Here is a 13,972-nt window from a genome sequence, read left to right as displayed (position 1 = left end):
GAGGGAACCATAAAGGGAGCAGCAGCTCATTGTGAATGGAGGGAGAAAACGTAGCATTCTCTCTGCCACAGAATTCAATGTTAAATGCAGCAGAGAGAATGCTGACTTTTCTCCCTCCATTCAGAACAGAGCTGCTGCAGCCTGTCCCTTTTAAGGTAGTCCTCAGGAGGGAAGGGGATGGGGGGAAGCCGCTGGAATGGAGCCGTTTTTGTGAAAGGCAGGAAAATGGGGAAGGGGATTTTCCTGCCTGTCATCCATTCCTCAATCTCAGCACAGACTGAGGGAAGGAAGGTAGGCAGGAATATTCCCCTCCCCATTTTCCTGCCATTTGCAACAAGGAGTGGCTGGGAGAGGAGAGGCCAATGAGGAGCCCCTCAATGTGAGTGATGTCAAATTGGCCATGCCCACCCAATCACATGACCTCCCTCCAACAAGCCACGCCCACGGAACTGGTAGGCGAATTTTTTAAATTTCACCACTGATTCACACACCCATGTTAAATCACACCAGAGCTCACTCAGGTTAACACTGAGCTGTGTATTGTACAGGAACAGCTGCACTGAAGGCTCACTCTGATGCCTTGAAAGACTAACCAGCTTATCTAGGGATCACAGTCCACTCCGCTGGATGTCTGGAATCGGTTTCTGGCAAGAAGTGCAGATTTTTTTTGCCTTTGCCGGGGAGATTTCTCAGGGCGAGGAGGCCAGCTGTGTGCCCAAAGGATCGGGACAATGGGTCCCCTTGGGGATTCTGCGTGGACGTTTGTCCCACAAGAAATGCTGTTGATGAATCTGGACTTAAGGAGAAACTGAATCAAGACAGCTGAGCAGAAAAGCAGTGAAAACGTTTGAATGGGGACAACTTTTCTGTGAATTTTTCTAATCCCCTCAGTTGCTTTTAAAACAATGTCACAAATGGACGTCATTTGGCATGCTTCTCACCTACACAACGTTAGCTGTTCCATTGTCTTTTTTCCATCTTGCATTTGGGACCCAGTTAAAGTACATCCCCAGGTTTTCCAAAAAACTGCCTTTGGAAGGGGCTGCATCCCAGGCCTTTCCAAATGAGATTTATGCCAGTTGCCGCCCACTGGTTGGCTCATTGCATTTTCACGGGCATGCGTGCAGCAGCCACCGCTTTGTCTGACCAGGGTGGACTCCTCTCAGAGCCATTTCTACAAAGTGGGAGGACTGAATTATGCACACAGCGCCAATTCTGGGTCTGCAGAATTATCCCCCTTTCTACATGGGAAAAATGAGAAGCGTTGGAGGCAGAGTTGACGGTTGCGCACCCGAGTTTGCTTTTTCCTTCTTCCCCTTGTTTCACCGAGATCTTCCAAATACCCCTGCCCTCTTCTAAGTAATGTGATGGGGAAGGTGGCAAGGGGCGCTTGGGTTGCACCAGGATTCCCCCAGCAGAAAGGAAGCAGTGGAGAGAGCCTAGCAGCACCTCCCCCCCCCAAGTTCTTCGCCATCTCCAATGCTGGGTAACCAAAATGTGCGCTTCTCGCTTTATGGCAGCTGTAACATCGGGAGCTCAGTTATAGCTCACTATAACTGGCCAGCCCTGATTCTTTGCAATTGAGAAGAAAGTGGCCTCTTTAGGCAAGGAAGAGATGCAACGGAGTCAAGGGCCGCACTTGGAGTGGTGGTGTGTCTTTTTGGGTTTGAAATTCTCGAAGGGCGGGATGTCCAGGTGGCTGAAGTGTGTCCCAGGTGTGTGTACGAGAGGCACTACGATCTCTTGCCCAGACGGCAGCAGATGGGTTGAAGAGCAATCCCAAACAACGAGAACTGAGAGAGGAGAACATGGCGTGCGGGGGCCCATCTCGCTCTAGGAGTCCTGCAATGTGTTACTTGGGTATTATCTGTAAACAGGATCAAAAAGATAAACAGCTGGGCTTTTTGTTGTTGTTGTTGAAAATACCTTTCTCCTTTTTCCTTGGCAGTGGGCTTGACTGGGCAAAGTTCTTCCTTGTGAGGAAACCCTGTGGAATCTCTTAATCAGCTAATCAAACATCCAGTCTCTCTTCCCAAGGACCAGAGCCTGGGGTTAATGCAAGAGGTTTCCCCTGAAATCAAAGTGGTTTTACAAAGCAAAGATTCACCATCCTCAGTGAGGTTTAAGGCCTGGAAAAAAAAAAAAAAAGAAGGAGGGAAGAGAGGGGAAAAAAAACCCGGGCTGTGCTCAGAATTATGTTTTTAAGAGTACGGCACTTAGTCCTTTCCTTCCTCTTTTTCCTGCAACAATCCTGTGAGGTAGGTCTGGCTGGAAGGAAAGGACCGACCCAAAGTCTCTTCTGAATTTGAAGCCACAATTAAAATCAACCTTTTAAAGGCTTTTTTTTTTTTTTAGTGTTTAGCACGTGCCGTTTAGTGCAGTGGTGAAATCCAAATTTTTTTACTATTGGTTCTGTGTGTGTGGCTTGGTGGGCGTGGCAGGGGAAGGTTACTGCAAAATCTCCTTTCCCTCTCCAGTCCAAGGGAACAATACTGCAAAATCCTCATTCCCTCCCCAATCCTGGGGGAAGGATATTGCAAAATCTCATTACCACCCCACTCTGAGGCTAGCCAGAGGTGGCATTTGCCGGTTCTCTGAACTACTCAAAATTTCCGCTACCGGTTCTCCAGAACCTGTCAGAACCTGCTGGATTTCACCCCGGTTTAGTGTCATCAAGACTGGATTCCAGTGCAAACTTCGTCAGTTTTCCACTATTCCAGCAGGCAGTTTTTTTTCTGGGGGGGGGAGAGGGGAGTTGAGAGCCAGCTGTTGGGCTCCAAGAAGTGCGGCGGGGGGGACGGGGACAAGGAGCAGAGGAGGCTGTTGGAAACACCATTGCCAGTCCCTCTTGCAGCTTGTAGAAGGAGGGCTCAGAAATGGCAATCCAGGAAATCTTAAATCGCCCTGGGTCCCTTTGCAAGGGGTAAATAAACGGGAAAGAGAGTCCAAGAGGCGATCTTAGCATATAAAACGAATGTCTGTTTGTTTTCATCCCAGGTGGCTGAGGGAGCTGAGAAGGAAGAAGAGCCAAACCACAGGTGGCCACTGAGAAGGGGAGGAGAAGAGGGTCTTCCATCCCACGGAGATGTTTAAGTTGAAATCAGCAGAGCTGTTTCTCGGACAACTCCCTCCCCCCCCCCACACACATGAGTTTGGCAGAACTGAGCCAGGGGACCATCGGGCACCCCAATCCCCTCCCAGCTGAACACTTATGAGTACCTGCCCGACATTTTCTTTGCGAGGACGATCACGATCCCTGTGGCCACTCCAATAGCTGCAATGGTGCCCAGGATGATGCCAACCAGGGTGACTGTTTCCAGGTGGTCTGAGGGGGAAAGCAGAGAGACCAGAAGTGTCACCTGGAAGAAGCGTGGCTACTGTGCGGGCCAAGGCCGGGTCTGCTTGGAAGTGAGACCATTCATCCCTATCGCCTGGCACTTCACAAGGTAAGCTCTTGCTGCTGCTGCTGCTGCTTTTTAAAAGTTCCTGTGGGGATGTTAGTGCAGGCTTTTTTTCTGAAGAAAAACGGTCCTTTCTGCATGCGTGGGCAACATTGCGCTTGAGTTCCCCCATGAGGGCTATCAATGCAAGAAGAAGCTGCATGGGTTGGCTTGGTGGCCTTGGTGCTTAGGGGCCTGTCTGTCCTGCTGGCTCCTGTTGTGTGGCATACTTAAAGTTAATACAGTAAACGCCACAGTCAGTGGGGGACCCCTCCGCGCCTGCTCTTGGGCCTGGCGGAGGTTGGGATCCAGACTTCTGCGGTCTGAAAGGTCAGCAGGAAGCGGCCCCCACTCGTCTGAACTCAGCAGACCGCCATAAACTGTGTTGTTCTATTGTTGCTTCCTCCCTGCATGTGTCTGTGCCTGCCTGGTGCCTTTGACCTTCTGGACTTGGCATTGTTCATTCCCCTTTGTGTGTCGCAGGCTGCGGTGGCTTTTTGTCCGAATGGAGACCTTGAGTGTATTAACGAATCTAAAACTGCACTGCTGGGCCTGCTAAGCTTAGGGGTGGTGGTGGTGCATGTGTGTGTTTGGGCTATTGCCCGTGTTTTTGCTGCAGTGGTGTGTTTGCACGTGTTGCCTTCTGACCTTCTTGCTGCAGTTCCACTTTCCACTGTGCCCAAAGAGCTCAAAGAAACCTGGATTTGCCAGGGAGGGTGTGTGGGCGACCCTGCCCTAACCGTTCCTTACGTCTCCCCCCAAGTTCCCCAGTGTGACGTATGGGCCGGTGAGCAGGGCTTCTGGGTAGTGGCTGCTAGATCTTGAAATGCGTTGCCTCCACTCCCTTCACGTCCCTTAAGAGCCCGAAAACCATTCCGTCGGGGGCCTTTCCTGAAAGAGGGAGATCTCAGAAAGGAGAAGGAAAGTGATGCCTTTGGCTCTCCTGCTAGATGGAACACACCAGAGAGGGAGAGAGAGGGGCGTAAATTTATTTATTTATTTATTTATTTATTTATTTTATTAGGCTTATATGCCGCCCTATCTCCAAAGGACTCAGGGTGGCACACAACAATAAAAACCACAATAATCCATCATGCAAAGTTAAAATGCCCAATTAGATCAAATACTATTAAAAACTCTTAAAAAACCCCATCAGTCCAGGCCGGGGGACTTGAATAACCAAGTTTTTAATTCGCAGCGAAAGGTGCGAAGGTCAGGGGCCAATTGGAGCCCCAAGGGGAGTTGATTCCAGAGGGTGGGCGTGCCCACAGAGAAGGCTCTACCCCTGGGGGCTGCCAGCTGACAGTGTCTTGCTGACGGCACCCTGAGCAGGCCCTCCCTATGGGCGTGAACCGGGCGATGGGATGTTGTTGCTGGCTGCAGGTGGTCCGCCAAATATCCTGGGCCTAAGCCATGTAGGGCTTGATAGGTCATCACCAGCACCTTGAATCTCACCCGGAGGGCAACCGGCAACCAATGCAGGTCGCGCAGGAGGGGTGTTACATGGGAGTATCGGGATTCTCCCATCACAACCCACGCGGCCGCATTTTGCACCAGCTGAAGCCTCCGAGTGGTCCTCAAGGGCAGCCCCATGTAGAGAGCATTACAGTAGTCAATACAGGAGGTGACTAGCGCATGAGTAACTGTGTGTAGGGCATCCCAGTCCAAGTAGGGGCGCAACTGGCGTACCAGACGAATCTGGGCATATGCCCCCCTGGTCACGGTCGTTATATGATCTTCTAAACTCAACTGTGAATCCAGGAGGACACCCAAGTTGCATGCCCTATCTACAGGGGGTGACCCTATAGACAGCGATGGAACCTCTCCTGTGGACTGAGATGCCGGTACCCACAACCACTCGGTCTTGGCCGGATTGAGTCGAAGTCTATTCCTTTCCAGCCAGACTCGTACCGCTTCCAGGCACCGGGCCATCACGTCGAGGGCATCACTGGCTGGTTCTGGGTGGGTAAATGGGTAGGAAGCCAATGAAAATGACGGACCAGTTTGGAGCCTTGTTGGGCTGGGCCTGGGTTTGTTCACAAATTAGCTTGTTAAATCCTCCAAAGGTAATTTCTCACAACAGCGCTGTGCATGCCCTGGTATGGATGACTAAATCCCCCTTGCTTGTGGACTGCCAGCAGCCTGTGGAGCTGGCAGCGGAGTCGGACAGTGAGGAGGCTGGGGAGGACAATGGGCCAGTCCTGGAGTCTGGGGAAGGCCTGGATGAGGGCTCTGCGTCAGGCAGAGATGGGGCCAGGACCATCTGGGAGCGATGCGTGGACTCTGGAGCCTCCAGAGGCTGATAGAGAGGCAGAGGAACAGGAGGAACCTTTTCCTAGTGCACGCATGCGAAGAGCTGGCAGAAGGCAAGAGCAGCTAAAGCAAAAAGGACGACTCGGGAGTAAAGCCAGGAGATGATTGGCCCCTCCCAGAAGGCTTAAAAGAGTAGCAACTGCTCTTGGGATCTTGGTAGGAAAGCAACGTTGCTACATTTGTTTCTTGTCAGCATCTCTTGTTTCTGGGGCTTTGCCAAGAAAAGCCTTTGGCAGGGTGCCAAAGATGACATAGGTTTGTGATAAGGACTTTTTCTGAAGGACTTGTTTTGGAATTAATTTGGACTAAGCTGAGAATGAAGTAATTCTCAGCTGTTATAATAAAATATGTTTGTTTAGGACTGTGTGTGTCTGGTAATAACTACTTGGACCTAGGTCACAACACCTCTGAAGTCCAAAGGCTTTGCACAACCTTTTACTCCGTCAATTTCATCAATTTTTGGAGGGGCGGGCGGTGTTTCACCTGTTTTTATTTTTAAATAAAGAAAATAAAGTTACTGATATTATAGATAGATATACATATTCTTGCTTGGAAATGGGAGTTTGGAGAAGCTGCCTTCTTTGCTGGCTCCAAATGCCGGTGGATCCTTCTGCCTTTAACATAAGGAGCCGGAGATTTATTTATCGGGAGCAGTTTGCTCACTTTGAGCCTCTTTTCTGCTTTTGACTGCAACTTTGGGGCCATAAAATGTTTCACCAACAAGTTTATAACCTCTTGTATAAATAGTTCTATGTGAGGCCTTCCATTGCTGAGCTGGTGCAATAGCAGGCTACAGGAGGCTTTTACAGAAGGAAGCCCAGTCAAGCATTCTATTGCAAATACCACATTATTAGTTAGCTAAAGTTCATGAGATTATACTATTGTTATATTCTCTCATCCTCAAAGATGAGAAAGTAGCCTCCTTTTGGAAACCACAAGTTGCAAACTTCCTACTTAGAAACCCCACAACAAGATCTGTAAGTTTAGCCCTTTGGATAAGAGTTGTGCCCCTTTGGTGAGAGTCCTGAGCTTTTCCAAAGGGTGTTCTCTGCCCATCTTCAGGGAAGGAGGGGGAGGATGAGGAGGCCCGGCCCTTTGGCTGACCTCTAATAGAAAACCAGCTGTGCCTGGAAAAATCCAGTCAACTTTTTACTAAGATCCACACCCTTTCTTCTTGGCAGAAGCTCTTAAAAAAATATGCAAAAATACCACTTTAACCAATTGAAATAAATCGAGAAAGCTAGCTTTTCTCAATTGCCTCTCAAACTCAGACCCAGACCGTTCATCCTAGAACAATTCATGGTGCTTATTTATTAAGCGGGTTCCTGGGACGGGACGGGGGGGGGGTTGCTTTGACTTCCTTTGGATGGCTGTGGGGTGCTGCCTTAAGTCTGTTGCAGTGGTGAGTTGCTAGCGGTTCGCCCCGAATTGGGCATACAGGTAGCGGTGGCGGGAGGCTCCGCCCCCCCCACCTGGATGTCTCTGCGCATGCACACCCAGCATGCACACCCATGAGCGAACCAGTAGCGAATGAAATTGAAACCCACTACTGGTCTGTTGGCTGTCCCCTCTTCAATCAGGGGCTGCCTTGCTGGGTCACGGCCTTAAAGAATCGAGGAGGGGGAGGGGAAGGAGGAGGAGGTTTTGCCCAGCCTCTGAGGGAGGAGAAAAAGGAAGCTACATCAGGGAACCAGAGGAGACGCTGCTGGTTTTCTGTTTCCGTAGGGGAGCAGCGCTGGTTAGGGTGGCACCAGGTTCACGTAAGGATTGTGGTAATCCAAGAAAGCAACTTGATCATCTCTTAGCACATTCCTTGAGATTCAGCCCATGCCCTCATTCTGGTTTCTATAGGCAGACCCCTTTTGACCTCAGTGCCAGGGCTGGCACAGGACCGGCTTGCGCCAAGGACGGGACGGAGGAAGGCCGGCTAATCTGGGTGTTACCTGATCTGGCCTGCTCATTATGTAACCCTTAACTCAGGTCGGCTTGTCAACAGGATCTCACAGAGCATCAGCAAGAGAGGCTATTGGTGGCAGGTGGCTTCTTTTTTTTTTTTTTAAAGAAAAATAATGTTTTCAAGTCTTATGAATCCCCACAATGACCCCCACATGCAGACCCACCCCATACCCTCAGAGGTTGTGGGCGGCTCTGCGTCCGTTGTGTTCTCCCCAAGGTCGCTGGAAGACGTGATGCTGTCCGTGGTCATCAGTTCCTGGAAGAGACAGATGTCTGTTAACGTGGCCACACTGGAGGTGGGGGTGGCCTCGGTGGCTTATTTATTTTACAGCCTGCCCAAATCAAGAGGGTTGCAGCAGATTAAAATTATCGGCAGCAACCATCATAAATCAACCTTCCCCCAGGATAGACCCCCCCCATGACAGATCTGGGGATCTAAAACCGTCTTTGGTGATCTCCCAAAGGGCCGTGAGGGAGGGGGCTTCACAGGCGCAGAGGCCACCGCGGAGAGGACCCGCGGTCTTGCCCAGGTCCATAAAGTCAGGGGAAGGAGGGGCTTTTAATGGGCTTGTTACCGGATGGGCGGAGGCTGCAGAAGATTAAATAAATTTAATCGGTTACTTTCGTGGTGTGGAGACAGTAACTTGGTCCTTAACACCAATAAGACCAAGGAGCTTAGAGTGGACTATAGAAGGAATAGACCAGACATCCAACCCTTGCTTATCAATGGAGACCGAGTGGAGCAGGTGGCCAGTTTTAAGTTTCTGGGTGTTATTATAAAAGAGGACCTGACCAGGGGTGCTCATATTGAAGCACTGGTCAAAAGGGCCCAGCAGAGATTATACTACCTGAGACTTCTCAGGAAACAACCACTGAATGAAAAACTGCTGGTGGCTTCTACCGCTGCACCATAGAGAGCATTTTAACTTCCTGCACCTGTGTCTGGTTTGCCAACTGCACAGTGGCAGATAGGACAGCACTCCAGAGGGTCAATGCCATTGCCCAGAGAATCATTGGTTGCCCTCTCCCCTCTTTGGAAGAGCTTTATAGTTCCCACTGCCTTAAGAAAGTTCAAAACATTCTTAAAGATCCATCTCATCCTGGGCACCCTTTTTTTGGGGGGAACTATTACCATCTGGCAGACAGTACAGGATAATAAAAAGAAGGACAAATAGGCTGAAAAACAGCTTCTATCCCAGGGCAGTAACTATATTGAATTCTATGGTATAATGCAATATCGGGTTTTCAATTTCAATTATATAGAATGTAGAGGATGTATATTTGTGTTTTTATTTTTATAGTTACAATGTAAACTGAAGACGGCATTTAATTTCATTGTACCATGTGCAATGACAATAAAGTAAACTAAAGTAACCTAAATAATAAATCCAGGATGTATCTGCAGTTGTTGAGTGAATTTGGCTTCCCCTCTTGACTTTGCTTGTTGGCAGCCAGTTGGGCGACCGCCAAGCCCCTGAATTCCCATCACGTGACCGTGGGGAGGTTGCAGGTGTGACAACCACAGTGCCCTTGTAACTAAACGAGTGGGCGACCTGACGTGGTGCCATGGCCGATCGACAGCAAGGGCCCGGAGTGCTGGGCTGGCCACTGGGGAAGCCTTTGCATGGAGTGAGTGGCGGGTTTCCTGAGGGACCTCTGCCAAGAGGAGAGGGAGGGGCTTGCTCTCCTGTTGGAGTTTGTGCCCCCTGCCCACCTCACCCGCTGTTACTGCTGCCACTGGATGAGCGAGCAGGCCCAGGCTGTGCCAAAGGGGAGGGGAACTCACCAGAGTGGGCACTTCGGAATAGTCTGGACCCTCGCTGGCTCCCAGAAGGGCTGTGGCCAGTTCCTCCTCCTCCTCCTCCTCCTCCTCCGCTGGTGCTGTGGTTGCTGAAGGGGAGACAAGAGGGGTGGGTGGCTGGGTGGGCAGGACAGGCGACAGGCCCTTTCATGCCCTGTAGGGGCTGTGGGTCCCTTGCCCAGGGAGGAGCCTCTCCCAGTGTGCTTTTTTTTCTCCCTAGTGCAGCCATGCGGCCTGGGGGCGGGGGCGGAGCAGGGGGGGGCTTTAGGGCTGTCACAAGCAGCGGGCCCTGTGCAGCCCAGAAGCCTAGCTTTGGGGAGAGGCTTCCCTGAAGCAGCTCTGCCTCTTTTCACAGCGCTTGGCAGGGAGAGGCTGTGCCAGGCACACCCTTCCCATTGTTTCTGAAGGGGGCCCCAGTCCTAAGAGATGCCTCTTCCCCCGTCTGGCGTTCCTCTTCTTCCTGGCTGTTTTTGCAGAAGGAGTGAGGGATGGCCCTGGGAGTGGGCATTTCCGAGAGAAGACCTAAAAGGAACCGGCTACTTTGTTTGACAGGCAGTGCATTTTAATTAGTAGCTAATTGGCAGTTTCATATTATATATCGTGTGTCGCAGGCATGGAGCCTTTTCTTGGAGGGCTCCTCTTTGTGTCCCGAGGCCAGAGCAGGTGAGCCTCAGCCTGGGCTGCCCTTGGAGCTCCTGTGGCTTCCCAGATTTTCTCAGAGGAAGGCGTCCCTGCCCAGCTGTCATCGCTTGGCCCCAGCCAGATGGGGAGCCTCTTTCCCAGCCTCTCTTTGGGAAGCAAAGGTGACCCAGCAGAGCAGCCTTGGGGGGGGGGGCTCCCTGGTGCAGGGGGGCTTCAGGACAGGCAGCGCTCATCAGGCCCAGCCCCGACTTGCCCATCTAGCTGGAGGTTTAAAAGATGGAAACAGCCAGGGAAGGAAGTGGCTTTTAAAATGATTCTTTTTCACTGTCGGCAGAGCCCCAGGCTTGGTGAGGAAGCTTTTCTCTGGGTGAGTTGGAGAACTTGCAGACTAATTCGGCCCTGGCACTACCACACAGGGCAATTCGTGGCGTGGCCAGCTGGATCCTAAAGGTTCCCCCCCCCTCCGGCTGATGTGATGCAGATTAATTTCTGTCATAAGACTAATTCTTTTTCTCTGGAAAACAGATGCAGAGGTGGGTGACTCACTAACCTCCACAGTGCCAGAAACTGACGAGCACATTCCTTCTCTCAGCCTCCTGCCAAGGAGCGTCTGCCTCGTCAGGGACTGGCCTGCAACTAATGACCTGACCTTTAAGAAGGACGGACCTTGGGCCTTACGCACAGAGCTGAGTCAAACTTCGTCTTAGGACTGGAGTTGGTGGGGAGGAAGGCAAAGTTCACATATTAAAAAGCACCATGTTTTCCAGGTTCATGATAGCAGCTGCCACCGAGACCCCTTCGGATCTGGTTGCGTAAGGATAACCCACATTTGCGCCTGGGACTGAATTGGAGTGGAAGCCACTTTTTCTATAATTACCAAAGCGCCCAGTTGCTCCCCTGGTTCAGCATAATTAATTCACCCAGTTTTCTGAACTTGCCAACTCATGGTGGTAGAAGCTGACTTCCTGAGGTTGGCACAAGACACGGCCACGTGGTCTGCAATCACAGCGGTCCGAAGACTCCAGAAGTGACCAAACACCACTGGGCAGTTTTCTGAACCCAAAGCCTGAATATGCAGCATCCCCAACATTTGGTGGCAAAACGGACGATGTGTGGCTGGTGTCATTACACACTCGGCTTCTGACTTCAGATGATAAGTTGCAACCTCATCCTCCCTGCAGACCCCCCCACCCCTGTCCGCAGGACCACTGAAGCTGAATCCTAGAGGCTGACTGACCCATTGCTTACGTATGTCCTGCAGGTCCAGCCGATGCCAGTGGAACTTCCTAGCTGTTTACAGGCACAGGAGCCGTTTGGATAGCTTAGGGTGACTTGCAGGGGGTCTCATTCTTCCTCAGCAAAAAGCTTCCCCGGGAGCGTGGGGAGAGAGAGTTCCAGCTGTGGCCAAGGGTGGGCCTGAACCCGGGGCTGCCCCATCCTGTCAAATGGAACCTTTGCTGGGATCACGGAGCACTAGAGAGCCCTTGATGGACATGGGAATTTGCTGAGCTGCTTTGTTCGCAGAGCCAGCCTGCCTCAGAATGAACTCACACAACCCATAGTCTCATAAACAGACCCACAACCTGGTGCATCATGAATCTGGGAGGTGGGTTGAGGTGGGGGCCAGCAGAAGCCCAAACTCTCAGCGTTGCCTTCCAGAGACGCCCTCTGGCTGCCCAAACAACCTCCTCTGCCCGAACCAAGGCTTCCAGAACCTCTGAAGGGAGAAACTCCCAGGCCACTTCGGGGTGTGCGTGCCGGAGCCGAGTCTCTCCTTTGAGTGGAGGAACCTCATGCAGGCTTAGAAACCCCAGCCTCTGCATTCACATCTTGGGCATCACCACAACAGACCAGCTACATTATGCCTCAGGGCAATGGGTGAACCCCACCAAAACGTGCGGGATGGATGAATCGTGACAATTTAGGAGAAAAACGTTTTGAAGCATAGAAGTTGTGTGTTTGTGTGTAACATTTCTGCAGGCATCTGCTGAAATGCTTGGTTAATGCCAGAGGTGCCTGGCTGGCATGGGCAGCATTATCCGTTTGGTGTCCTGCCCCCACCCCTCCTGCCCTCTGGGGCAAGTGCCAGTCTGCCATCTGTGAGAGCTTTTCAGGCCTTCCCTTGGCCAGAGCCAGCGGGGGCACCTGGCTGGCCCTGGCAGGTCTTCAGCTGAGTCAAACCTGGCTGGTGCTTGGAAGAGGAGCACACGGGAAAACTACAGGCACGAGAGCCCCTGTCCCTGTCTTTCAGCCCATCCCACCTCACAAGGCTGTTGTTGTAGGGAAAATAGGAGGAAGGAGGAAGAGGTATGTTTGCCACCTTGATTTATTTATAAAAAATAAGAAAGGGATTTTTGTAAAAAAATATATATCTAAAAAATAAAATGCATCAGCAGAAAAAAAGAGACTGCAAAGGCCACCCCCCCCTCCCCAAGGAGAGGGCTTGAAGGGTGTTCAGCAGCTGTCAGCCCCACCAGGGAGGAGCCCCCCTTCCTGCCCCCTTCCTGCCCTATCTTGGTCTTTTGACTTGCAGTGATTGCCGCTCTTCTCAAAGGGAGGCTAAAGGGGGCTTTCCGCTGCCTCTGTGTTTTACGGGCAGCGACGCATATAAAACGTGTGTGTGTGTGTGTGGTGGTGGTCTGGGGGAGTGTAGCCACAGCAACAGCCGTCTCTGCTTTGTCCTGTCTCTGAAATGGCCAGGCCAGGTGGCTGAGTCCGTTCCTCTCCCCGACTGGTCTGGCTACAGGAAGGAGGTTTCCAAAAAATGAAAATTCTTTTATGGGGGATGAAGGCAACATTGTTCTTCCAAAACCTCCCTCTTTGCTTGCTTGCCCATTCCCCCTTTCTTTCTCCCACAAAAGAGAAAGGCAGGTGGGGGGGGACTCTCCCTGTTCTGGGGTTTTTAGAGAGGGAAGAACTTTAGGGGCCTCTGCAGAAAAGCAGGGCATTTCACCGCCTACACTCGCTCACTTGACGGAGCCCTCAGGAGACGGTCACAAAGCAAAACTTCTACGTGCAACTCTTTCCCTGATTAAACTCTACGTTGCTGGGACACTTACTCCATTTGGGCTTCTTTAAAAACTCGCATTTACAATTTGAATCTATAACGCTTAGCAGCCCTGAATGTTCATGGAGGGATGAACATTGTGGGGGCAATAAGCTGACTTTGTATAAATATACAAAAGGATGAAGACTATTGCTGAGCACATTGTAAGCCGCCCTGAGTCTTCGGAGAAGGGCGGCATATAAATCAAATTAAAAAAACAAAAAAAAAAAAAAACAAATAAACATACGCTTTGCCCAAAACACTGAATTTCCCCAGCCAGAACCATGCCTCTGCACTGTTCTTACCATCCGTGGCAAAGATGCAGATGGTCACTCCGGCCATGAGGAAAACTAGGAGCCGTATTTTAAGGGTCATTTTGGGATTCTTTTTCCAAAAGAAGCGAAGAAACAGGCCCCTGTCCGGCCCTGAGGAATCGCAGCCCTGGGTTGATCCGGTTCTCCCACAGGCTTCCTGGTCTGGCCAAAGTTTTTTGGGCTTGACCGTCCCTCCGATGAGGCTGCAGCTGCCGCTCTTCTGCTGTCCCGGTGGCCTTGACCGAGTGATGGATGCAGCCGAGAAGGGATCTTACCCCTGGCCCTGCAACTGGGTGGGATTCAGGGGGGTTCCAAGGGGTGGGCCTTGCTTGCGCCCTCCGCGCGTCTCAGGTTTAATGTTACAGGAAATTCAGAAGATCCTCCCTGATGAGGCATGAAGACGAGGCAAGGCAACAAGCAGAGCGGGTGCTGAAAGGAGACCCTTCCCTCCCTCCCTCCC

The 13,972-nt window shown here is 51.3% G+C and overlaps 1 protein-coding gene and 1 non-coding gene across 4 annotated transcripts in view; one reads left to right on the top strand and one right to left on the bottom strand.

Annotated features, from left to right (window-relative positions):
• LOC117669685 (uncharacterized) overlaps nt 1–12,099 on the top strand; it is a 14,026-nt gene extending 1,927 nt beyond the window's left edge. Inside the window, exons 2-3 of the transcript XR_004592496.3 lie at nt 2,998–3,446; nt 10,678–12,099. This is a non-coding gene — a transcript (uncharacterized LOC117669685). The remainder of the gene's footprint in view (nt 1–2,997; nt 3,447–10,677) is intronic.
• On the bottom strand, nt 451–13,972 carry PDPN (podoplanin). Of its 3 annotated transcripts, none has more exons than XM_034424336.3 (5): nt 13,504–13,972; nt 9,496–9,599; nt 7,881–7,965; nt 3,220–3,325; nt 451–2,129 (listed from the first exon to the last, which is right to left on the bottom strand). In XM_034424336.3, the coding sequence occupies exons 1-5, from the start codon at nt 13,571–13,573 to the stop codon at nt 2,123–2,125; spliced, it is 372 nt and encodes a 123-aa protein (XP_034280227.2). In that variant the 5' UTR covers nt 13,574–13,972; the 3' UTR covers nt 451–2,122. The 3 variants fall into 3 exon arrangements, with proteins under 3 accessions (XP_034280227.2, XP_087735118.1, XP_087735117.1); XM_087878992.1 differs by having other exon boundaries at nt 451–1,867; nt 13,504–13,723; XM_087878991.1 differs by lacking the exon at nt 451–2,129 and having other exon boundaries at nt 3,210–3,325; nt 13,504–13,723.

This window comes from Pantherophis guttatus, chromosome 15 (assembly GCF_059756535.1).
Source record: "Pantherophis guttatus breed Tessera chromosome 15, ASM5975653v1, whole genome shotgun sequence".
In the NCBI taxonomy this organism is placed as follows: Eukaryota; Metazoa; Chordata; class Lepidosauria; order Squamata; family Colubridae; genus Pantherophis; species Pantherophis guttatus.
Note: the sequence above shows the minus strand (reverse complement) of the source record. Positions and strands in the feature narration are given on the sequence as shown.

Bases quoted from the DNA above. Each gene is read 5' to 3' on its own strand.
- PDPN (XM_087878991.1), bottom strand. From the start codon at position 13,573: ATGACCCTTAAAATACGGCTCCTAGTTTTCCTCATGGCCGGAGTGACC. The intron at 9,600-13,503 runs GTAAGAACAGTG...TCTCCCCTTCAG, and splicing joins CTGCATCTTTGCCACGGATG to CAACCACAGCACCAGCGGAG. The intron at 3,326-7,880 runs GTATGGGGTGGG...TTTCCCCCTCAG, and splicing joins GCCGCCCACAACCTCTGAGG to ACCACCTGGAAACAGTCACC.